General features: G+C 43.0%; 2 protein-coding genes across 5 annotated transcripts in view; one reads left to right on the top strand and one right to left on the bottom strand.

Annotated features, from left to right (window-relative positions):
* RNF10 (ring finger protein 10) overlaps positions 1 to 23,158 on the top strand; it is a 202,002-nt gene that overhangs the window by 14,667 nt on the left and 164,177 nt on the right. For 3 of the 4 annotated variants that reach the window (XM_056347988.1, XM_056347997.1, XM_056347970.1), the window contains 11 exons: positions 315 to 475; positions 1,059 to 1,187; positions 1,345 to 1,603; positions 1,833 to 1,966; positions 3,028 to 3,145; positions 3,487 to 3,588; positions 4,095 to 4,229; positions 5,019 to 5,116; positions 5,345 to 5,405; positions 5,551 to 5,709; positions 6,626 to 9,049. In XM_056347988.1, the coding sequence (XP_056203963.1) occupies positions 315 to 475; positions 1,059 to 1,187; positions 1,345 to 1,603; positions 1,833 to 1,966; positions 3,028 to 3,145; positions 3,487 to 3,588; positions 4,095 to 4,229; positions 5,019 to 5,116; positions 5,345 to 5,405; positions 5,551 to 5,709; positions 6,626 to 6,702 (1,433 nt within the window). In that variant the 3' untranslated portion in view covers positions 6,703 to 9,049. Of the gene's footprint in view, positions 1 to 314; positions 476 to 1,058; positions 1,188 to 1,344; positions 1,604 to 1,832; positions 1,967 to 3,027; positions 3,146 to 3,486; positions 3,589 to 4,094; positions 4,230 to 5,018; positions 5,117 to 5,344; positions 5,406 to 5,550; positions 5,710 to 6,625; positions 9,050 to 23,158 lie in introns of those variants that run through there. The other variant, XM_056347979.1, reaches the window with a different exon arrangement.
* POP5 (POP5 homolog, ribonuclease P/MRP subunit) lies at positions 9,176 to 11,010 on the bottom strand. Its single transcript, XM_056348313.1, has 5 exons — positions 10,886 to 11,010; positions 10,675 to 10,817; positions 10,431 to 10,580; positions 9,828 to 9,911; positions 9,176 to 9,654 (listed from the first exon to the last, which is right to left on the bottom strand). The coding sequence occupies exons 1-5, from the start codon at positions 10,903 to 10,905 to the stop codon at positions 9,554 to 9,556; spliced, it is 498 nt and encodes a 165-aa protein (XP_056204288.1). The 5' UTR covers positions 10,906 to 11,010; the 3' UTR covers positions 9,176 to 9,553.

Below are 23,158 nucleotides of genomic sequence, written 5' to 3' on the forward strand. Positions count from 1 at the left end.
AAAAAAAGTATATATTTTTTTTTTAGTATGTAGCAACTGTGGGTGGTAAAGTGGCAGGTTGAAAGTGGCAGATAAACCTGCTGTGTGGGGTACAGGTACATGTGTGTAGCGGAGCAGGTATGTGGTACCAGCTTGTGTCATCGGTGATAACACTGGTAATACCCAGAGTCTGTATCAAATTCTTGCTAAGTATTGTCTGCCCTGGGGTGGATTAACTTAGAAAATTGAGCAGTAACAAAACTTCAGAAGAAACAACAGTCCACACTGGTGCCTCTGCATGTGGATATTAATGATTTGGTGCTCCTCCTGTTCAGATGACCAGCACAGTCAGTATTCAAAGCTGCTTCTGGCATCCAGGGAGCAGGTCTTGCAGCTGGTGATTCTGGAGGAGAAAGCAGCATTACTAAAACAGTATGAGGAAGAAAAACACACCCCAGAGGCTTGCTTTATTGAGGCGGCTATCCAGGAACTGAAGGTGAGAACCTCTTTGGAGGCTTTTAGTAACTTTATTTTTAAGAGTATGCTGAGTGCTAAGCATCTATGTTCTGCTGCATAAGTGGTTGTGTGTGATTATTCTGGTCTCCATGATGTATGTACTGGCCAAGGGGTGATGTTTGCCACTAGAATAGTGTTAAAAATCTTGGACGAGACCGTAGCCTGGTGGACATGAGGTATCTGGTGTGATATTCAGGATAACAGAATAGAATAGAATAGAATGCTTTTTACTGAATGGTATTCTTTCCATAAACATAACAGAGTTTGCTTTCAGAGGAAGATGTGTTTCCCTGTCGGGTCCAGCAAGTTTTGGGATAACCTGTATCAGGCAGACATGAGCAAACCTGTAGAATAATCCTTCTCAGAGCCTTTAGACATCCTACAATGAGTGTGCTTTCCAGTAATAGGAAGGAGAGGACCTCTCTTCAAGAATCACTCTTTGTCACAGATGAATTAGAGATATGTGAAAACCTGAAGTATAGAACAAAGCTAAAAATAACTGTGGTGATAGTCTCCTGGCTTAAATAGCAAATTGAAATGTATTATCTTTGGATGACTTGTAGGAGCGAGAAACAGCACTCTCTGCTGACCAGGATAAAAACAATGGCATTGCTGGAATCAGTGCAGCTGTGGAAGAATTGGTCCTAGAAAGCTCCAAGGCTGTGGAGCCTGCGATTTCCCAAGAGAAAAAGGTGGGTGACAACTCTGCTCTGGCAAATCTTGTTAATACTTAGTTCTGCCACTTTACACTGCAATGTATGGTTGAACTGGTGCCAAAGATTTTTACAGTGATGACTACCTTTTGAAGGAGGTGATGTGGTAGTAACTGTATGCTCTCTGCTGTGATAGTGTGGTGTGGAGTATCTCTCTGCGTTTGATGAGGAGCTTGTGGAGCCTTGCTCTGATCTGTCAAGTTCCTTTTCACCTCCTGTGGAAGCAGAAGAGGCAGTGCTGGATGAAGAGGAAGTACCTGAGGTGGACACTGTAGGGGAACCAGATGTGAACACTACAGAAGAACCAAAACCAGCTGAAACAAGCTACCAAGAATCTAAAAATGCAATTAGCAGTGGACATCTTAGCAACTCTCCTTTTTACTATTTCTATCAAGGTCAGTGCAATGAAATCCTGGAATTATGGGGGCAGAGATGCCTCCTTTGGGATCCTTCTTGTGCAAGATGTTTGTCACTTCATTAGATGCAGCTAACCCCTATGAGATGAAAGTCCCACAGAATGTCAGAAAGGAGATTTAATTTTCTTACTGGAGAATGTACTGAGGTGGGGAGAAGGGTATTAAAAATTAACAGGCAAAGAAGAATTGATGATATCTTATCTTATAGCGGAGGATGGACAGTGTATGTATCTTCACCCTGTGAATGTTCGATGTCTTGTTCGTGAGTACGGCAGCTTGGAGAAGAGTCCAGAGAAGATAACTGCAGCTGTAGTGGAGATAACTGGTTACTCAATGACAGAGGTAGTTATTTTATCTTCTTTTTAATTAAGGGCCCTTGTTTTAGCAGATTGATCATTGTAGCTGACAGATGAGACTTGTTTCTCTTCAGTAATAAGAAATAATATCTATGAATGGGTAGGCATGCTAATCTGTGAAGGGCATCTGTGTAAGGTGCAGTATCTTATATTGCTTTTGATGAGAAGGCTGCAGTCTAGGGGTTTTTTTTCTGGAAGGTAGGAAGTTCTAGGAGTAAGAGAATTGCAAGCTTAAGATTGGTTTGTTGTTAAAGCTGTCTTAAAAAAAAAGTAAATTAATTTCTCCTGTAAGACAGTAGCTTGAACTAGACAGATTATCATCTTTCTTAGCCTGAAGAAGTGTTCTGCCTCTGTCCTGAACAAACAGTTGTTTCGGAGTGTCAAGGATAGAGGTGGGATGTTACGAAAATAGAGAGAATGGAAAAAAGCTTCAGTGTTTGAGATAGAGGGAGTGGAAGTGCTTAAGGCACTGAAGTTCTGGAAGAGGGGATGGGTCTTGAATTCTCTTACGTCAGATGAAGACAACTGTAAGTATTGGCATGTGCAGTAAAAACTATACGTTAATTCTTAATTCATTTTAAGAAAGGATATGCTCAAGTAAGAATGGATATAGAGGTAGTAGGGAATTGTCTTCAAGTTTTTTGGCTCTGCAAGGAAAAACAAAACTCGGCTTGTTTCAGTCTAGAAAATTTAAGTGTAAAAGGCAAATTTAGTCCAGTGCAAGAATAATTGTGTCGGAAGACTGGTACTGTAGAATTTTATTCCAGGGATGTGAAAAGGGAGGTATAGCAAGAAAATCAGTAAGCAAGATGGAATAACTGCACCAAATCTGATTACGATGTAGCTGGTGGAGGTCTTGGAGCATTTGGTTCTGACCCAAGGCATCCTTCACGTGTTTGTAGTTCATAAAGTGATTATTGTGTCACTGCTGCTGTCTTTTTCCATTTGATTTGCTGAATGGTGGGCATTCTATCTCCATAAGCTATTCATCACTATGGCAGCCTCTAAACCTTGTTGTGAAGATATATCTGCTCTTTTTTTTATCAGGATATAAGACAGCGTCATCGCTACCTCTGTCACTTGCCCCTCACCTGTGAGTTCAGCATTTGTGAACTGGCTTTGAAGCCACCTGTCATCTCTAAGGAGACTTTAGACTTGTTTTCAGGTTGGTGCTACCTTTCTAGTAAGCTCTGTTGTGTATCCATGAGGGTGAGGGGGAAGTCGTTCTTATCCTTTAATGGCAGAAAAAGGACCATACGTAGCAGCTTTACTCCTCTTGCACCAATTGTCTAATGACTACCAGACAGAATGACGCCAATTCACTGTTTTATAGACAACAGTTATACAAAGGATAAAAAAGCCTGACATCTTGGAAGAGCATATGTTGTTTGTAAGTGTATTTTGTGACTGATGTATTACAACTGAATACATTGTTCTCAAAGGTGGAGAAAACATTGCCAAATTATTGGTATTTTTTGATAATCCAATGCTGTGCATTGCTCCTAGATGACCTTGAAAAGAGGCGGCGTCTACGGCAGAAGAAAGCTCGTGATGAACGACGACGTGAACGCAGAATTGAGATAGAAGAAAACAAGAAACAGGGCAAATGTAAGTCAGGATTGAGCATAGCTGTTGGATTTCCAGTCATCTTTAGTTGCTGAGCTGATTTCTTGAGCTATAGGGTGAAGTCTAAGGCCTTTAGTTTGTAGCATGTACTTAGAATAAGATTACAAGGTATTAGAAACAGCGTCTGTAGAGTGAAAAATATAAGCTGTTTCAGTCAGGATGTTAAGTGTTGTTATGCAATTGCTGCATACTTGCACATCATGGGAGAGACAGAGGGCATTCGAGGGCGCAGATATCTCCATGGTTTATATAGCTCTCAGGATTCTTAGTTTCTGTTTTTATAGTAATCATGATATGGAGTGAAAAGTGAAGAAGGAAAAAAAATACGCCTAGGAACTGCTTCCATCCAGCAGCAGGGCTTGTACTGGTCTCTAAAATAGAGGGTGGAAAGCAAATTGAGTTGGCACCTCCTAGACTCCTGAAACAAATTGCATATTGCCAGTCCTCCCCCACGTTGAGTAGTGCTTTAATTTAAAACCTCTTTCTAGATCCAGAGGTCCATATTGCTTTAGAGAATCTGCAGCAGTTCCCTGCTTTTACCTCTTGCCCTGGAGAAACTACCAGCATTGATCATCAGAGCTTCTGTCTGTCTCCTCTTGGCAGAAGCCCTGTGTTTCAGACAGGTGAGCATCTGGAAAAACACATTGCACCTAGCTCTTGATCGTTCTGGGATCTACAGCTCGGGTCATCACGATAAACTTTCTTAATACTGATCAAAGAATGCTTCTTTCCTAGATTGCTTGTGAGATCATACACAAAAGGCTGACGTGGCTAAGAAACATTCTGGTCCTTTTTCTGCTTTTTACTACCTCTACTTCAGTGACAGTGAGATCTGCATTGTAGTTACCTCATGTTTTAAATTTTTTGCTGTGGCAGAAGAAAAGGAAGGAAAAAAATCCCCCCAAAGGGAATGTATGCCAGGAAAACACTATTGGCATTTTTTTCTACCCTTCCCCACTATGTTATAGTAAAACACAGTTGATGAGCACTCAGGTTGTTGACCAGTGATGTTTTACCAAATGTTTTGTCTTGCAGTTCATAAAAAATACTAAATAGAAACTGTTCCTAAATATTTTTTTGGGGGGAGGAAGGACGGGACAGGACCAAAACCACCAAAAAACCAAAGAAAAACCAAAAAAAACCCCCACCAAAACAAAAAACCTGCAAAACACCCCAGAATAAGTAAACAACCCCCCCAAAACAACAAAAAACCCAACAACCAAACTTAAATTACCCTTAAAAAAAACAACTGAGGAAATTTGAGGTCCCACTGTGTGACTGATAGATGGAACTGATGAGATAAAAATGGTTAATTACATAAGATAATAAAACTTCATTTCTGTTTCATCCTGATAAGCAGCATAATGAGTGCCTTTGCCAAAGGCTTTAATTATCTGCTGCTTTCTCTGTAGACTCTATTCCAACTCCACTGTCACCTGCTGCCAGCCAGGTCAGCCCATTGCTCTGTGGGAGTTTAGAAGAAGAGTCTCCCTTCCCTTCCTTTGCCCAGGTAAGCCATGTAACAGTCTAAATCTTGTTGGAATTGCTTGTGTCTTGGTTAGGGATTGGTCTGAGAACAAAACTGCTTCCCCCACAAAACCAACATGGGATAAATTTTACGGAGACGGCATAGGGTATGAGTGCTTGAAGAGGTTCCTAGATTTTCTTGCCCCTTGGGGGATATGCAGGATTGGTCTAGTACATGGGATTTAATTGTCTCTTACAACTTTTTTGATAGATGTTGAGAGTTGGAAAGGCAAAACCAGAAACATGGCCCAAACCTGCTCCAAAGACAAGAGGTAAGAAAATTTGGCATTACTACTTCAGGTTCTTTACCATACAAGAAAACTTGTAACTTCACAAGAAACATCTGGAGTGTGGAGGGGCATTTGCACTGTAAAAGTTGTATACAACCTGCCTCTCAAGGCCCTTTCCTTCTTTCAGATGAGAACACTCTGGCTCTCCCTGTGCCAGTGGATAGCGATGGAGAAAGTGACAGCTCTGACCGCATACCTGTGCCCAGCTTCCAGAATTCCTTCAGTCAAGCTATTGAGGCAGCCCTCCTGAAACTGGACAAACCGTCCACAGCTGATCATTTATCAGGTAAAAGGCAGAGGGGGAAGGCATGAAAAGTTTCTGAAGTGAAAAAAAATTGAGTATTTCCCCTTCTTCCTCTCAAAGAAGTGAGAGCAACGATTTTGGGGACCAAAAATTGGCTGCAGAATAGTTCTGAAAATTGTCAGGTTGTGGTTTCTGAACAGCTTGACTAGGGCTTCTGTTAGCTTAAAGCAGCTCTTCTAGTGGGAGCTGAGAAGATCTCCAACTAGCAAAGAATTCTGTTAGGACAAAGATGGCTTTCTACAATCATGTTTGCCTTGTCTCTACTGGAACTTAATTTAAGCTTTATCTCAAGGAAGTTCAGGTTGTCCACTTTTGAACTAAAAATACCTGAGCTGCTGAACTACGAATTAAGTTTGACCAAAATATCAAGGTAACTGGTAGCTGAAACTTCAAATGAGGGAATCTGAAACAAATTGAGATGAACTTAAACCTCCAAGCCTGGTGCTGGCTGATAAAACTAATTTATAATGCTCAGTTCTGACTTTTAGCTTTGGCTTCTGTTTGGAGACGGCACTGAATGATGGAAAGAGTTGCATGGGAGGGACTGGAAGTTTCAGTGAAATTCAGTACCAGCTCCAGTTATAGTGGGTTTTTGACCTGGATGAAAGGGATACTTGTATGAAAGGCAGACTGCTGCACGCCTGCAGTCCTAGGATCTGCTGTTGCAAGAGCAACTTTAGAATCAGTTAGGCATGTTTGTAGGTGTGCTTTAGATGTGATGGAGTGTCCCTTTGTTTGTCTCCAGTAATTTTCTAGTTGAAATTAAACTGCCTGGTGCTCAGTGAGTTGGTAAGAAGGACCTGTAGAAGTCATTTAGGCTAGGGAAGACCATTTATTGTTTCTGTGTGATGTTCCTGTTCCATGAGAAGAATGACAGTATCATTTTAATTCTTCACAGAGGAAAAGGGAGGCAAGAAAAGAAAGAAACAGAAGCAGAAGCTATTGTTCAGCACCTCTGTTGTTCACACAAAGTGATTCTGCTATTCAAGAGAAGTTTTCTCTCCTGGTTTTCTTTTTGTTTTGCTTTGTTTTGCTGCTATAGTTTAAGTACTTAAATTTGAACAGACTAAACTTGTGTTTCCAGGGCTTCTAGGGGGTTCAGGAGGAAGGCATGACAGTGTATGCTGAAGTAAGATCTTTTGATTCCAACTGCTTAATCAGATTATACTGAAACAAAGTTTTGAAAGAAACAACCCAGAGGCAAATCAGCCAAAGCTTCTGGTCAGTGCCAAGTCAAGTTCTTCTGGCCTAATAAGCAGAATGAAAGTCTTTACAGCTGTGTGGCACTGCCAGAATACTGCAATATTACCTAAGCGAAGAGGCAGAGAGCCTTTGTTTCCCTAGAAGTATTTGTGGGCAGAAGTCCATCTGACTGTGCTGTTTCAGTAAAGCTGTCAAACTGCTCTCTTGAGAAACTGGTTTCTGCTGCATTGGAAATGGGCAAAAGAGCTTACTGACTTTAGGGTGTTGGCTGCTCTATCTGTTCTTTTTCTAAAGAGCAAGAATTCTTCCTGTTCTCCTGGCTTGGAAAGATTTAAAGCTGAAGTGAGTGTAAAGCAGAACTTGGCTACTTGGTTTTGAAGTGACTCTTGAAGAATTTGTGTATTTCAAGATGTGTACTGGCACTAGTGGTAGAAGGAACCTCCTGGCTTCCCTCAGTTGTTCAGTTCTGTTTTAATGTGGGTGTGAGTGAGGCTGCTAATTTTTTTTTGGTTGTTTTGGTTTTTTTTTTTGCCAACCATGGGCTACACATTCTTTGTAACCTGATCATATAGAATAAACACTCCACCCTAGGGCTCTTGGCTACAACTACCTGAATGGTATTTGATACTGGCTGGTCTTGAATTGGAAGAACAACTGATAGCTGGAGTCAGTAGATAGCTTTTATCCCCCAGCAAGCACTGGGGTCTCTTGTACTGGGATAAAGGCCTGTATCTGCTTGGTCCTGGGATGCAAGTTGATCTGCACTAAGCGCCTCGGGCTTATAAACATGCCTCTTCTGGACCCCTCCCTGCCCTTCCTGTGGGTGGTCACATTCTGCACTGCTTGTGGTTTGATTTGAGCTAATCAATGAGTTAAGTGGTGTGGATTTTGTTGAATAAAATGACCTATAGGTGTGATGTTCCAGTCAAGGCCAACAGTTGCAATAAATCATATGCACACACACTTACAGTACATACTGCACACTTCCTGACCTGTAACTGTACTGTCGTATCAGCGTGGAGCACAAGAACGCTTAGCTGCACAAATTCAACTCTTAACCTTCCTACTGACAGAATTCATTCCAGGGAGCTGGTATAAAGTACCACCAAACTTACAGTGCGAGACCGACAGTGTCCTCTGTTGGTTTTGGCCTCCCTTGCACCGGTGGTCTGCATGCATTTGCACTGGCTTTTAAGTTTATGTGCTCTGTCCCTCTGAGATGCTTCCTTGGTCAGATCAGTCACAGTATGTTTGAGACTCCTGGAGTCAGATATTCTACCACCACTGCTAAAGTCATTAGTTGCATCCCTGTTTGAAAAGTTTATGTCAATACAGTGATGCTTGATTTCAAAGGAGTAGGTTCCACGTTATACCACTGCTTCCTCGAGGCAGTGAAGCATGTGCACATGGGAAGCTAGTACCAAGGAGTGTACTTCACAAAACTCTGTATGTGGCTGTAAACCAGGAAGAAGGGGGAGAGGGCAGAGGTAAGGATACTTCCAACTGCTACAGGAGGACAGAGGAAGCATCTGCAAAGCATTCTTTGAAAGCAGCCTGACTTCACGCTTGGTCGCAATTAACTACATTTGATGGGAAGACAGTACAGTTTGTCAAGAGACTGCAAAGAAACTAAGACAAGGTGCCTGAAAGTGTTAACACATCTTGCTGTTAATGCTTTACATGTACATCGGGAAAAGTATTGGTGAGGGCAGAGAAAGCAACTAAGAAAGTTTCAAGTATGCAGTTAACTGTGTTCACAGTACTATTTTTTCCTGTTTGTAATAGTCGTTTTAAGCCATGGAACAGGAGAGTAACTACTTAAGTGTCTAACCAGTATCTGTTGTGTTCTATTATCTCTACACATTTATAGTCAACTTTGCATTGGGAAGAGAGACAGAATAGCTGGAGCTGGTGTAACTCACCTCCACATCTCACAGGCACTAGAACAAGGGAAGTGATGCTGGCAAGGAAGGCTGTCCCATCTGCAGGGGCAGTCTCCACAGGACAGCATCTTCAAGTTGTATCTTGTTTTCCTATGGATTCAAGAGATAATACCAGCAGCGCTACTTTCCTGTAACCGATTGGTGTAAACTCAATAAATATCTAAGCAGTACTTGTACCTATGAGTTTTATAACGGGTCTGATGGAGTTGAGCCTTACAGCTCTACCTTGCATTCCCTGTAATCTCTGCTCCGATGCACACAACTGGTGCTTTTGTGACTCAAAGCAATGGATAGCCCTATGGATGACAGGTACACTTGGAGATAAGGTAAAAACCAGCAATATGTTAATGCTTTTTCTGTACTGAAGGAGAGTAAATGACATTCCTTGTCTATGCCCACTGCCTAAAGCTCACTTGTACCTCAGCATGAAGACAACGTTGAGCTGCTACACTCCTTAGGAGTGCAGGTGGTTTTGACTCCTGGAGTAAACCAGGCAAGTAAGCTACTTAAGTAAAAACTTTTTTTTAAAAAAAATTTATTTTAGAACACTTGGAATGGGGGAATGAAGTGTAAATTTGAATGGGTGCTTTTTCTGTCCCCTGCTTTGCTTAACACTGAAGGTAACTGGCAACATCTTGATTTCACAAGTACAGGACAGAGGTGAACATTAAAGATAACATTTAGTCTGTCTCTGTGCCATCATCTTCCTCATCTCCACTTTGAGACTGCTCTTCTGTAAGGGAACAGCTCAACAAGGACTTCTGTATACACCGTCTTTCCTCTGCAATAGAGTGAGCAACAGAGGGTCATTTCTTGATCACATATGCCGGAATAGCCTCAGCTTCCAAAGAAAGGAACATTTATCAGTTCAAGAATTGAGAAGTAGCCCAGCATATCTTACAAAAACCCTGGGAACTGAGGCTGCATTTTAGGAAAGCAGCTGGAGGAACTCACCTTCATTTGTACAGTTCTGCAACAACATCAGCAGCTGTCTTCTATTATACTGAATCAGAAATTTCTGACATGTTCTTATGGTACCTGTAGGAGTCACAAGAACAATATGTTAACTATCTACAAAACCAGGTGTTTAAGAGCTACTAGTATATTTTCTGAAGATCACTGTATCAAGTGACAAATGCCCCAGGTAACAACTTTATCAATGCAAGTGCTGAAAAGGGGCTGTAGACTTCCTTTCCCTACTGTTAAGTGGTGGAATAATAATTTCTAACGTGTACTGCCTGTTATTTGCCCCAAGTGGCTAATCTTCAGGATATAGACAATACTATACTTTGAATATACTTTTTTTAAAAGAAAATGAAGTGATGGGGTACTTGCTGTTCTGGTTTTGTGTTAAATGTAACGATTCAAGCAGAATTAATGAGGATTTCAACCAAGAACCGCTGCTGCCTGTTTCTTGCTTAGATCAGCCAGATGCTGTGGACACACAAGCTGTGCCCATGGCACCCACAGCAGCAAGAGGGGCTTCTCGAGCCTGGGAGGTGCGGTGGGGCTCTGCCGCCTCCCACCAGGCACCGGAGACCCTCGGGGGCGGCTGACCTCCGACGTGCAGGGTGTGCAGGGCGCAGGGGTAGCGCTGGCCCCGGCTCTCCAGCTGCCTCACGAAGGGGAGCGCGGAGCAGAGCAGCCTGTAGAAGTCCTTGCGGCAGCGCAGCAGCACCGTCCCGGTGTAGGCGTTCACGTACTTCACTGCGGGGGCAGAGGCGCAGCGGTGAGCCCGGCCCCTCCCGCAGGAGCCCCCTCACCGCCCCGCGGGCCCGGGGGCGGCGCGCCCCGCCGGCACCTGTGAAGGAGATGGAGCAGCAGGCCAGGCCGTAGTCCCCGTGCACCCGCCCGATGGCGTCCCTCACGGCGAGGCCGACGGCGCGGTCCTCGATGCACTGCCGGCACCGCGGGTCCTCCGAGACCACCTCGCACAGCACATACCTGCAGCAGACCGCGGCCTCAGCGGGGCAGGAGCGCCGATTGACCCGCACCCGCGCCTCCTCCCTTACCTGTTCTTGAAGCGAACCATGGCGGCGACAGGGCCCGATCCGGACGGACGTTGCGCCTAGCCAATGGGCCACGGGACTCCGCGCACTGCAGCCAATCGCCGTCGCGCGGGGGCGGGGACGGAGGAGCCCCTACCGCCGGCGCAGTCCAAACTTCCTTCGTCGGCAGCCCGCGCCGTGTGCGCATGCGCACTGCTTCCCGCCTCCTCCGCGCGGGGGCGCGCGCGGCTGGGCCGGCTGGCCTGAGGCGGCGGCTGGCGCTCGGCTCCCCCGGGCGCACCGGGGGGTAATACACCTGGCTTTAGTCCTTTTCGCTGCGTTGCTTCAATCCACCTTGGCTAAACCCGCTCTGTCTAGTGCCAAAACGTCTAAATGAGAGAAGCGGGACGTTCCCGCGCTCACACCCCGGCTTCGTCTGGCTGGAGCCGCGGGAAGGCCCCGGGGAGGTGGGTAAAGACAGGCCTGGCGCGACAGTCGCCCTCTGGTTGTGGCAGGTGGTGGGGCTGAGAGCTTCAGGAGGGCGTCCAGTGCTACCCCTGTGCTCCTGGAAGGGCTCTCTGCCTTCCCTACCTCACAAAACTACTACGGTATTCATAGCTTCTCACGCTCTGGGTATGAGGTGTTTTGGATATGTACTAACTGTCTAACAAGAGAGAACACCTGAGAAAATTGTGGAACAGAGCTGCTACTTATAGTTATTTCAGTGGTGCTTTTCAAAGCTGTGATCTCTTGACAGATGATCTGAGGAAACAGTGCTCTTGGAAAAGGTCTGGTAGGAGAAGAAACTGGGGAGAGGGGAATGGGGAGGGTAAAAGAAAAGTTACAAAGTAGTCACCTGAGTCTGGAGTGGGAGAAAGAATCCATTAGGGCAGCCTATAATTCATAGAAGAAATGCTTTCACCAGGGTTTCTGGGGCCAAATCACATGGGAGTGCCAAGCACTATAAATTAAGCAGTAACTCATTGCTAATTCAGAGTGGAAACATCTTCTTTAATGACCTTAATTCTAGACAACGAAAAGAGTGATAAACCCCATGGAAATCCTGTTCTGGATGATAAACTTCTGCCCTCTGAAAGAGATGCCTGTTCGGCTGTACTCTCCCTTTCTCTGTTAACTCATCTCTCCTTCACCTGTGATCACATTTTTGAGTTGTGGTTTTCTGGGAACTGCAGAATATGAGTTGCCTGGGGAGAAAAAAACCCCATAAAGTTCAATATGGACTTTCCAAAATACCTTTTCTTTGGGGCCATGATCAAAGGGACTGGGGGAAGTTTGTCAGTTTCTGAAGCTAATGCAGATAGAAACATTTTCTGGATGAGAGAGACTGCATTGCATTGATCTTTGCCATATTGCTTTGTGGTTTAGTATCCGAACTAGGATCTAGCTGTCATCTGTTCCACTTGTCAATACAATGAGCTCCTAGGTGATAGGCTATTCTCATATTTTTGAATGTTATCAAAGTCCATGAAGATTCCCATGTATTTTCCCTATGGAGTGAGGCCCTGGCTTAGCCCTCCAGCATGCCTGCCAAGGTATATTTGCCTGCTGCCCCTGTCTTTCTGGTTGCATCCACCATCCTGCCTTCTGACGGGGCTCAGGTTGCCCTGTGCTGCTTGGGTTGCTTTCATTCATGCCCTCCCACATTTCCCTCGTTTTGCAGAGGCACGGCTGGGTCTCTGACAAGTAGACCATGTGAGTGCACTCTGCCCTGTAATCCAATAGGACGTGTGCACTGTGCATGCTGCAGTCTGGGCCCTATGTATAGCAAAGGCCTCTGTTTTCGGTCCAGAACGCTGATTAGGAGAGACACGGTGCAAAGAGAGAGCAGTGCTGTGAGAGAGGCCTGTCCTGCTTTATTTCACGTAGGATATTGCCTTTAGTTCCCTGTTGGTTTGGAGGATACACAGAGCTGATCTGAGCCACCACAGCTCCCTGTACAGTCACTGCCTGTGTTAGCACGAGCTATGTGAGTCCAGTCAGGCATCGTGATGTGCTGAGCTGACAGCACAGGACTAAAAGGTTACAACGTCTTCACATTTGTCTTCCCACCTCCTCGCTCCCATTCTCTGCAAGCTTCGCTGTATTGATTCCAGCGTCTGTGATTCAAGAAATTGTCGCTTGCAAGCGATGGTGAGTTATACAGTCAAGGTGGGAAAGAACGGTCTCCTAAGAAAAGACGAGAGAGAAAAAGTCAGAAAATGCCATTTAAATTGAAGAGTGGGTCAAGAGACCTGCCAAGAAAGGGGATGGATGTCTCTCCTGCAGACTTGGAGAAGCAATGTGGCCTCAGGATAGCTTACCAAATAGAAGTTATGGAAGGTAGAGTATGTGAGGACGGGGGGAAATAACATGCACTGCCCACGCACATCAGAGACAATTTGTAAAGCAGTTTGAGAACTTTGGATAGAAGATTCTTGATCAGCATAAGTGTTTGTCAATGATTGTCTAATAAAGTGGCGATGCTAAGGGAGGTGCAGGATGAATATGGAGGTCTCATTTTCCCAGCTCGTGTTTCTTACATGTGGTAGTATGCATGTGGAGGGGTTATTCCCAATCCATCCAGGTTGGGTTTGTTACCATTTTAGTTCATGATTTGACATTTTACTACAGGCTTGAAGATCTAGACCCTCATTTGGGATTTATACAGTATTTGTAATCCCCAGATTGCTGATTAGATTGCATTTGCATTGCATAGAATTAATGTGCTAATAAGTTGCAATAGACATCATGATTAATGCATATGTTTTATTGTATGCAGCCACCTCTTAAAGTTTGTATGTATTTGCTATGATTAAAATTACCAACAAATGTGTTCACTGAAAAAACACATATCAGTTAGTGAATCCTTGCGCTCTTTTTAGGTAGGATGTTTGCATTTTATAGATGAGGAAACTGAGGTACGGGGTGATTAAACTGTTTGTTCATAGTAAATAGCTGTCAGTCTGGAGATACAGAGCAAGGACATAATGTGAGTAGAAGGAACCAGCATATTAGAGTGTATTGTGTTGGAGTATAGGTCTTGTATGTTGCTCATCCACAAAGGTAGCCCAGTGATTGCATTCTGGAGTAAAATTAGGATGCACTGGATTCATCCAGGCTCACTCCATCCCAGTGATACTATAATTTGTTCTTCCTTGCATAGCCAAACCCCTGATTTTTGCTTCCCCCTGGAAGCGTGGAACTGAATTTTCCATCAGGTGGAGTATCAGAGTTGGGGGTGACAACTAAATTTTGTTCCACTGTATGCACATTGCATCCCCAGATAACCCTGCTATCAAAAATACAAAACAATCTGGCTAAAATTAAAACTGCATCTTAAATCCTCTGTCTGATGTTGCCTGAAGCTTTTTGTTCACTTTATCTTCACAAGGTCACTGAGACAGAAGAGTGCATTCTCTAAGCACATTGGCCTGGAGGCTTTCGTGCAGATGCTTTCATTTAACATTTGGGGCATTCTCTTTCTCCCTTTGGTCCCTTCCTTTTTTACTCCCCCATTTTCTATCTCTCTCTACTCTCCCCCCTTTCAAGCTCAGGATCCTTCAGATCAATACTTGTAGGAATAAAAGCTATTCTTTTTTATCGCCTTAACATGTAATTGCTAATCATAAGCTTTCTGGGCACCCAAGCTGTCATGGGCCAGAGACTGCTGGTCTGTCAGCCAGAGCTGCCACGCATGCTGCCTGCAGCACTGCTCTCATCTTTGCTGTCATCCTGCCACATGCAATATTTGTCTTTCAAAACCGTATGTTTGAAGCAAATTCTGGTTTGGCCTCTTTCAGTGGCTTGCAGTGTGATCTTGGACTACTCAAAATCAAAGTAGTAAATTCATGTTTCTTCATTTTTATTTTGATTTTTTATAGTCAAGAACAGGAAATTTCCATTCAGTTTAGTAGTGACTGTGTGCTCTGAGAGACATCCAAGTGTTGTAAGGTAAGCTTCCATTAAGATATTGAAAATTGGAAGCCGCTTTGGGAGACTGAAGCCAAATTTTAAGATCTGATAAAGGGTGTAACTGTCTATGAGTTTGGCATGTGCTGTCTAGAATGAACACAGAGTCAGGATTCTTTTCCTGTGCAGCAAAAACCAGCGTGAGAGAAAAGCAGTACAAAAAAGGTGTTGTGCCAAGTGAGAAGCTGGCCCTAAACTTCCAAGCTTCATTTTCTCCAGCTCTGCAATGGGAATAATTGCAAATACTTTACTCATAGATACACGTTAAAAATTAGTAAAACATACATTTAATCTGGTTAATTATAAAATATAGTAAAACTACTTTTTTATATGAGAGGCAACACACTTTTCATTTGCAGCAAACTGCTGCAAGAAGCAAACAGCTGTTTCCAAACTAGTTAAAGAAAAAACTAGAATACTAGTTCAGGATTCTCTTTTCTCTTTCCTTTCTGTGTTATGGAACAGTAGACCACATCAGTTACTGTGTAATCTGCTGTGTAAAACCCCCACATTTAATACCTCCGTAACGGGGATGTTAAGATGGATTAATTATTCTTTGTTCTGGTCTCTGAAGATAAAGGGTAATTACTATTAATTATGTGTAATTGAAAAATTGTTCTCTCAAAGAATCCAATAGCATTAGCAGGATTTAAACTTCTTGCTACCTATAGAGAGGCATACAACATTCCATAATGTTATGGCAAAGACTGCCATAAACTTAATGTCCTCAGCGATTCTTAGTCGCTTTCCAGCCCGTGCTTGATATCGGTATTTTCAGATCTCAGAGTGTGCTAGTGAGACTGGACTCAGTGTTTTGTTCTGTCCTGTATGACACTTAAACAGAAGCCATGATTTATAAGGCTGGTTGTCATTGATGCTGCTGCAAGAATTCTACTCAGTAAATTTCCAGAAACCTGTGGAACAACCACAGGTAAACCAAAGAGAAAGTATTAGAAACAAATGAATAACAATAATGACAACAACAAAACAAACCCTTGAGTTTGCCTATCTGGGAAGGAAGCTTTCAAAAAAAAAAGAAAAATCAACCCATGACACCTTAGTAACCAGTACCTCACCTGCGGGTACCAAGCACAGACAGTAGGGGTGTCTGACTAAGAATGGAGACTATGCTGAGATACTTGAATTAGGATGAAAAAGAAAAAAAATCAGAATCTTTACAAGGACAGAGTGCTTTCAATTATATAAGATTAATAGATTGGTTAGCCTGAGTCCTGAAATTCCTAACTGCCCCACTGATTTCTTTTGTTCATTAAAAATCCTCAACATATTTAGGTACATAACTTCCTTTGATTTCAGTGGGAGTTGGGCACCATCGTATGTATAAAAGTCTAGCCTTTAAGCTCTCTAGGCCTCGGTTTCACATTGGCAAAATGAGGATGATAACGTCAAGGACTGCTGCAGATAAATTATTATTATGCACATAAATAATGTAATAATCAAGATAATAGAAGCTCTTGCAGCATAAACATAGCCTACCCTGAACCTCCTTCTTCATACATGAGTTGGTGTAGAGGCTACTCCGAAACAAAAACATGTCTAGTGTTGCATGCCTTGCAGATCTTTGCGCTCTACTTTTTCTTTCCCCTGAATTCCCGTGGGCAGCTTAAGCCAGAGTCCTATTTTACACTAAGATGTATCTGCTTATTTTGCCATATACTGAACAATCCTTTCTCTATGTGGCTTTACGTTTAACTCCAGCAGCCTAGAGCAGCACAGGATCAGAGAGCTTCCGCAGAGCACTTGTCTCCCCAGCGAGGGAGGCAATGAAAAACATTTTCCAGTGCATCCATCACTCAGCAGCTGTGGCACTGAGGCGAGAGGACAGGCATCCTGGAGCAACCTTATATAATCTGTGCCTGCTGTCTGGCTCCGGCAAGCAGATACACGTGCAGAGGAGGAGGGGGGCTGCAATGGAGCTTCTCAGTGGGGTATGGTGGGGGCTCCCCTTGGCAGCTGCAGGGTCTCAGCTTGTACTGGTGTCAGCTTGGTGCGAAGAGTATGTCAGTCACTGACTAGTTGGGGTGCACAGGTCTCGGCTCTTTGCCTGACCCACTCTGACAGAGACCTCCCCTCTCGCCTGTACTTGCCTAGATCCAGTTTTAGCTGCAGCATCCAACTTCCCAGCACAGTAAGTGAAAGCCCCTCAAAAGCAGAGCATGGTGCAGTGTGTGAGTGCAGATTCGGGTGGGGAGAATCAACAGCGACTCTCTTTCTGCTGTGCTGACTGGGGGTGCTCATAAAGACCAGCAAATGCAAACAGATTTCCAGAGGCAATGGTTGTTATGGATTGAAGAAGACGAAAGCACTGGAAGCATCTGACCTATTTTGGGAAGCTTGCTGGGGCTTTTTGCTTTTATTTTGTTCAATTTTATTTTTTTTTCCAAAGATATGTTTGCACCTGAGTCAAAGAGACTGTTAATATTTGTCGCTTTTCCTAACTACGTGCACTCCAAAGACAGAAGTAAACTAAAAAATACCTTGCTGCATTTGGTAGGCTGATTCCACCAGTTGCCCTGAGGACATGGGGGTTTGAGCTGCACTTGAGATGACTTCTGCCTGCTGCTGGTTGGTCCCAAGCTAAAGCTCCTGGTGATCCATGTAGCAACTTTGCAGTGCTTGGTGGCATCTGCCACACTGACATGACTGGGGGGCAGTTGACCTAAGGTATGTCCCTCAGGCCACCTCAGTAAAATTCTGTAGTGCTCGTGCTGGAACTCAAGCAGTTGTTGCGATGTGACCTTCTCTGTCCCTGTTTCATACCTGTGATGCTTAAAAGATCATGTTTATCCTGCTGTAACATTAGTGACTTAATTAGAGCTGAATTTGGTCTTACTGCCTCTGAACATGAGCAGCTTCCATCAAGTCATCTAAAGGATCAGATCTGGTTTCTTCTTTCTCTCAGTATTGGTAGCATCTGGTTTCATTTTCCATCTTTCCTAAGGGAGCTCACTTTTCCCCACTTTTCAGCGTATGTCTGTTGTATGTCAGCACTCCCAGGCTGCCTGTGTCTCCGTGCCAAACAAAGTACCACTCTTCCAGCCAGCAAAGTACTAGATGGTGTAGAGACAGAATGTGAGACACAAGAATTGGTGTTATGGACTGTACATAGCTTAAAACTAGTACCTTCTGATGGATCAGGAAACTAGGCTGGGGTCAGTTAAGTGTGGGGTTTTTTTTCCTCTGTGTAGGATGAGTAGAGGTAGATTTTCATCTTGTAGTGTACAGGAGCCAATGTTTATGCACAGCATGGCTCCTCTTTGTTGATACTGTAACGGGTACCTAAGGGACATCTCAGGGTAAATAATAGGGTGGGGCACTGCTGATGAAATAGCAGGACTATCAGGGGACATGGTACTCCCAGCATCGTAACTTAATGTCCAGCACTGTCTGCATGACATCCTCATTTATTTCTAAATAAGCTGACATGGGAAATTTCCTATATGTGATGGTTTGTCTCTGGGAGATGGATTGATTCTTTTGACTTATTCCACCTCTTCTCCTTCTCTCTCCCTACCCAGTCACTTGGCCAAAACAAAACTCCCACAGCTTTGTTTGTGGCACACAGAGGGACAGCTATTTAAGCATTAATTATGAAGTTCTTTTTTTGTAAGATGTAGGATTTTAAAGAAGCGTAAGATGATGATTTTGAGTGTTTATTAGGTTCCCCTAAAACATACATTCAACTTCAGCTCCTAACAATTTTCTGCATATTGCTACGTAGATAAACCTATTGCTTGGAAAAGCATATATATTCTCCATTATTTCTCTATAGTATGTTACCCAGTATTGTAAGATCAACATCTGTGAGTCAGACCACAGACATTAACAAAATAGTTTAAAAATAATTTTATTTAATTAATTTACTTAAATTATACATACTGAGCTTTTATTTTTGGGACTTGCAGGGTGCAGGTGTTTCTCTGTAAGCGTGGGGGCACGCAACTCCATTAGTCTTTTAATAGTCTCCTAGTGTCACAGACTGATGGTGTCACCTTGTATTGAAGCTCATTTTTCATCAAAACCGCAGCAGTTTATACATGGATACAGAGTTCTGGCTCCCGTGCACACTCCCTCCTAGTCTATGCCATATTCTCCAGCGGAAAGACACTACAGTGACAAACACAGAAAACTGAAGGGCACATTCGAAATCTCAAGTTAGTTCTTTAGTGTCTTTCACACATAATAGTTTTATAGAGGAGGTGGTGTTTAGAGGGCAGGGTGTAACTTTAGATTTAAGTAATGGACTTAAGGACTTCATATCCAAGCAGGCTGTCTTTCTGGCTGTCAGTGCTGTGTAACCATGTCACCGATATCCAGTCTGATGTTTTCTTTATTATTATTCATAAGCTCCCATGCCGAACCGCAATCAAACTCTTCAGGCTGTGCCGTCTTGGGGATTATCACACTTGCAGGGTGGTTAAAGTCACTTCGCCTCGAGTCTTCTGCCTCTGAAAAGTGCCCAAGGCTAATCACTGTGAAATGTGACGCCTGTCATGTCTTCTTGTTCAAGTATGTGCGGCAGGCCTGTCATTCACTAAAAGCCTTAACATCTGTTATTACATGGTAATCCTCATGCATCAGGCTTCCAAATAAGAAACTGGTGGAGCCCAGCAAGGTATGGCTCAGCTTTAGTTTGCATAATTCCCAGAATGCAAGGCAACTTGTTCTCCCTTCTGAAATCATTAATAAGCAATAAGAATATTATATAAGCTGGCATCTTTTTTTAAACCATGATAATTTCAAATGCTATTATAATTAGGACGAAGATGAGAGTTTGAGCTGGGGGAGGGAACAGACAAAGGATTAAGCTGCTCTCCACCATGACGTTAGAAGGTGGCTTTGTCTGTTGTATGCTAGTTTGGACAATAATGGATATGCTTTAGGCACATGAAGAGGCAAATAGACAATTTATTTTATTAATGCTTTTCATCCTGAAATGTTTTCTCTTGCCGTAACTAGGATCACAGCTTTTCAGTGCAGTTACGTTCTGACTAACTGACCTGTAGAAAAAGCCTGAAAAGCCGTATATGTTTGTGTGGTATCCTGATGACTATCAACTCCATGGTGGGTCAGATAAAGCAGACAAAAAATGGTCTGTTGCTGAGAATATCTTTAAGTCAGTGGCTGCTAGCTGATTGTGACCACAGTGCTATCACACTGCAAGAGACATGGCCTCCTGGGTACCAGGTCCCAAGCCATGACAGATCAGATGTGATATTTTCATGAAGAAAAGTTTACTGTCTGGATCGAGCAGGCAGGATTTGCTGGATAAGGAAAACCAGGTGAAAGTACATTTTATAGATGTAACTAATAGGGCTGCTTTCTTTGGAATAGGGAAGATTTAAAAAGTCACTTGTCAAAATCATTTTCCCTCTAACGCTGCAGCAGCCCTCAGATCTGAGCATGTTCCTGATGTTCCCCCTCACTCACATGCACAAACACGGGGAGGCGGGCAGGAGGAGGCAGCTGCACTGACACACTATGGGGTTTGCAAGAACACGATGGCAATTTAGCAGAACGATTAAAAGATTGCAAACATTTATTAATAGCTTTACTGCTGCAGCAGCTCTGCCGGAGAAGCCTTGCTTCCTTAGGGATGCTTTTACCTCCTGCCTGTTCCCTTCCAGAGCTTTAGAGATTGAAAAGTCAGGTTTGGACTCAGTTTCAGTTTAAAGCCACAGTTATGCACCAGGCCACTTTATCCCACTACCCAGGAGAGGGGATGGGGAGAACTTGAGTCTGAGAAAGAAAGAAGAGAAAGGTGTGCAGAGCAAAAAGGGATTTTTTTCTTTTCAGCCAGTGCTTGGCTTTTCTTCCCTGTGCTCCTCTCCTTTCTCTCATTGTGTCCTTTTACCCACTCCTTCTCTCTCTGGACAGAGCAACTTTTTTTTCAGTGCATTGGCACTAGATTCAGATGTGTGTCTACAGTGTCCTTTTGACAGTGTATAACAAAATCTGTGGAAGTCAGGTATAAAAGCAGTATTGGAGAGGATCTGCTGAAAGTTCTGCAGAGCAATCTAATTTCCTAACATGAGCACAATCAGTTCTTTTGCAATTCTCATGACTGTGTCATCGTCTTTTCAGATTTTTTTTACCTTTAATGTTGGGGAAAGGGAAGAGGCGAATGTTCAATACCAATGCAAAAAAAGAAAAAAAGAAAAATGGGCAAAAAAAGAAAGGGCAATTGGCTGAACAAGAAATCACCTTATACTTCATGGTTGATCCTGCTGAGCAGCAGTAAGCACTGTAAATGAGATGGGCAATTCTGATGTTTGAGTGCGCAGTATCTGAGACATTTTTATCCCACAGACCAGATGATGGTGACTGACTGATGTAAGTTTGCAACAGGAGGATATTTATCCTACGCCTATGGTGACCTCCTCCATATTCCTATCCACAGTGGAATAATCAATTTATTTCATGTTTTTTTTAAACTGGGTCCTAAAAGAAACTGAAGTGTCTGGACAGTCTGAAAGGAATAATTTTTTTCTGCTAAGCAACGATGACATCAGATATGAATGCTTGTGTCTCTGTCATCTAAAATCCTGCTTGTAACTGGGTAAGATGACTGCACCTCAACCATGGCTTTTGCCGTACAGCATGGCCAAGCAACTGGGCGTGCCATTGGACATCAGTAGCTGTCTACCTGTGCTTGACTTTTTAATTCCATTAGGAGAATTTTTCTTCTTTCATACACACAATTTAATCATGCTACTTGGCAATTTAAGAAAATCTCATTACATAATTAGCTACACCTGTGCTTAATGCAGTAGAATAGACAGAAGGGAAAGTGAAGTGGATCCAGTGGATCAGAAAGGAGAAAAATATGATGGTGGAAGGAGGCAGGAAAGAAAATAGAGTTAAATTATGAGTCCTGCATTATTCTCACCTGAAACTGCTTCTAGTTGATTTGGCTCTTTTTGAACGGTTTTCCCTATTCCTTGAAGTTTTCAGTTAAAATGTTTCCTTTGTCAGTTGTCAAGTGCACTGTCCAATTTGAAACTTCAGTAGCATGAACGTTTAGCTGTTGCAAGGGGATGTTGCTTATGAAGAATATCTGATTATCTCTGTTCACTTTGTATACCGTGCTTTTCATGGGATGACCTGGGAGACTACACAACCTGAGAGATAAGTGTAAGCCTCACAGAAAACTTCTTCCCTTGGGATGTTTAAGGGAAGTCTGTATAAATTTCTGGAATTTGGCAGGGAGACTCTGGGGCCTTAAAAAAGCCTGCTTTTCTAGGGAATGAGTATAATACTTTGAATAATCCTAGTCTAAAAGACAGAGAACCCACCTGCAATTGTAGTTGATACCACAGATGCATTTGAGCTAATTGCTTCTTCACTTTTTGTCTTTAGGAGCTGGAATTTCCAGTGCTGAAGAGTCGCCAGAGAATGATATAGATGAGGATGAGACAGACCTGGACATTGGAGAGGTACCTGGCCTCAGGTGAGAAAGGATATAGATAGGATCCTGCAAACACCAGTTTAACAGAAGGAATTACTTTCAGAGATACTTTCTCTCATTTCTTGTTTGACAATTGCAAATGGCAGGCCTTTCCAGGCAGGAGCAGTTATATAGCTTCAACTGCTCTGTTAAAGCTCTTATCTTTTCCTAGCAGTAGCTATTTCATTTGCATTGGTTTCCGAATCTTTAATTTCCAAGTTCCCTGTGTGTGATAACGAGAGGATGCCTTATGGTCTTGGGACAATTAGGACACCTGTTGGTGGAATTGTTTTGTTGGGTTTTTTTCAATTTCTTGAAAGGCTGTTTTGGAATTTGGCTGTGTTGTCCTTTACAAGTATTTAAAGCATGAAATTGTATTTTGTCAGTATTTCCCCTGTTCCTTAAGAACCTCACTAAGGCTCTTTCCCTCCGTATACCTAATTTTCTTTTTATTAACTATGTTCTTGCTCATTAATAAAAACATATATTGTACTTCTTCAGTATGGGAACCACCATCTTCACTGTTGTGGGGTAGTCACTGTAGCCTTTGCCATTGGCATTCCCTCCCATTGTTAGGATGCTCCCTGTGGGTATGTTGGCTATCTCCTGAAGTAATTGGAATTGTATCTTTGCAAATGAGAAAATAATTTGCATTCATATGTATTGAGATATCTTTCTATGTCCTGTATTTTATACTGGCTACTATATCTGCATCCAAGTGGAAAGTAACAGTACCACAGCTATGGTTAAAATAACCTGCATTGAGATTCAAATATAGCAAAGGACCAAAATGTTAAGTTTCTGAAAGAATACATTATTAGTGAAACTAAAAAATCCTAGACTGCTAAGAAATTAATGAA

This window comes from Falco biarmicus, chromosome 1, assembly GCF_023638135.1.
Source record: "Falco biarmicus isolate bFalBia1 chromosome 1, bFalBia1.pri, whole genome shotgun sequence".
NCBI classification, from domain to species: domain Eukaryota; kingdom Metazoa; phylum Chordata; class Aves; order Falconiformes; family Falconidae; genus Falco; species Falco biarmicus.

Bases quoted from the DNA above. Each gene is read 5' to 3' on its own strand.
- POP5 (XM_056348313.1), bottom strand. From the start codon at position 10,905: ATGGTTCGCTTCAAGAACAG. The intron at 10,818-10,885 runs GTAAGGGAGGAG...GGTCTGCTGCAG, and splicing joins ATGGTTCGCTTCAAGAACAG to GTATGTGCTGTGCGAGGTGG. The intron at 9,912-10,430 runs GTCAGCCGCCCC...TGACTCCTACAG, and splicing joins GCACACCCTGCACGTCGGAG to GTACCATAAGAACATGTCAG.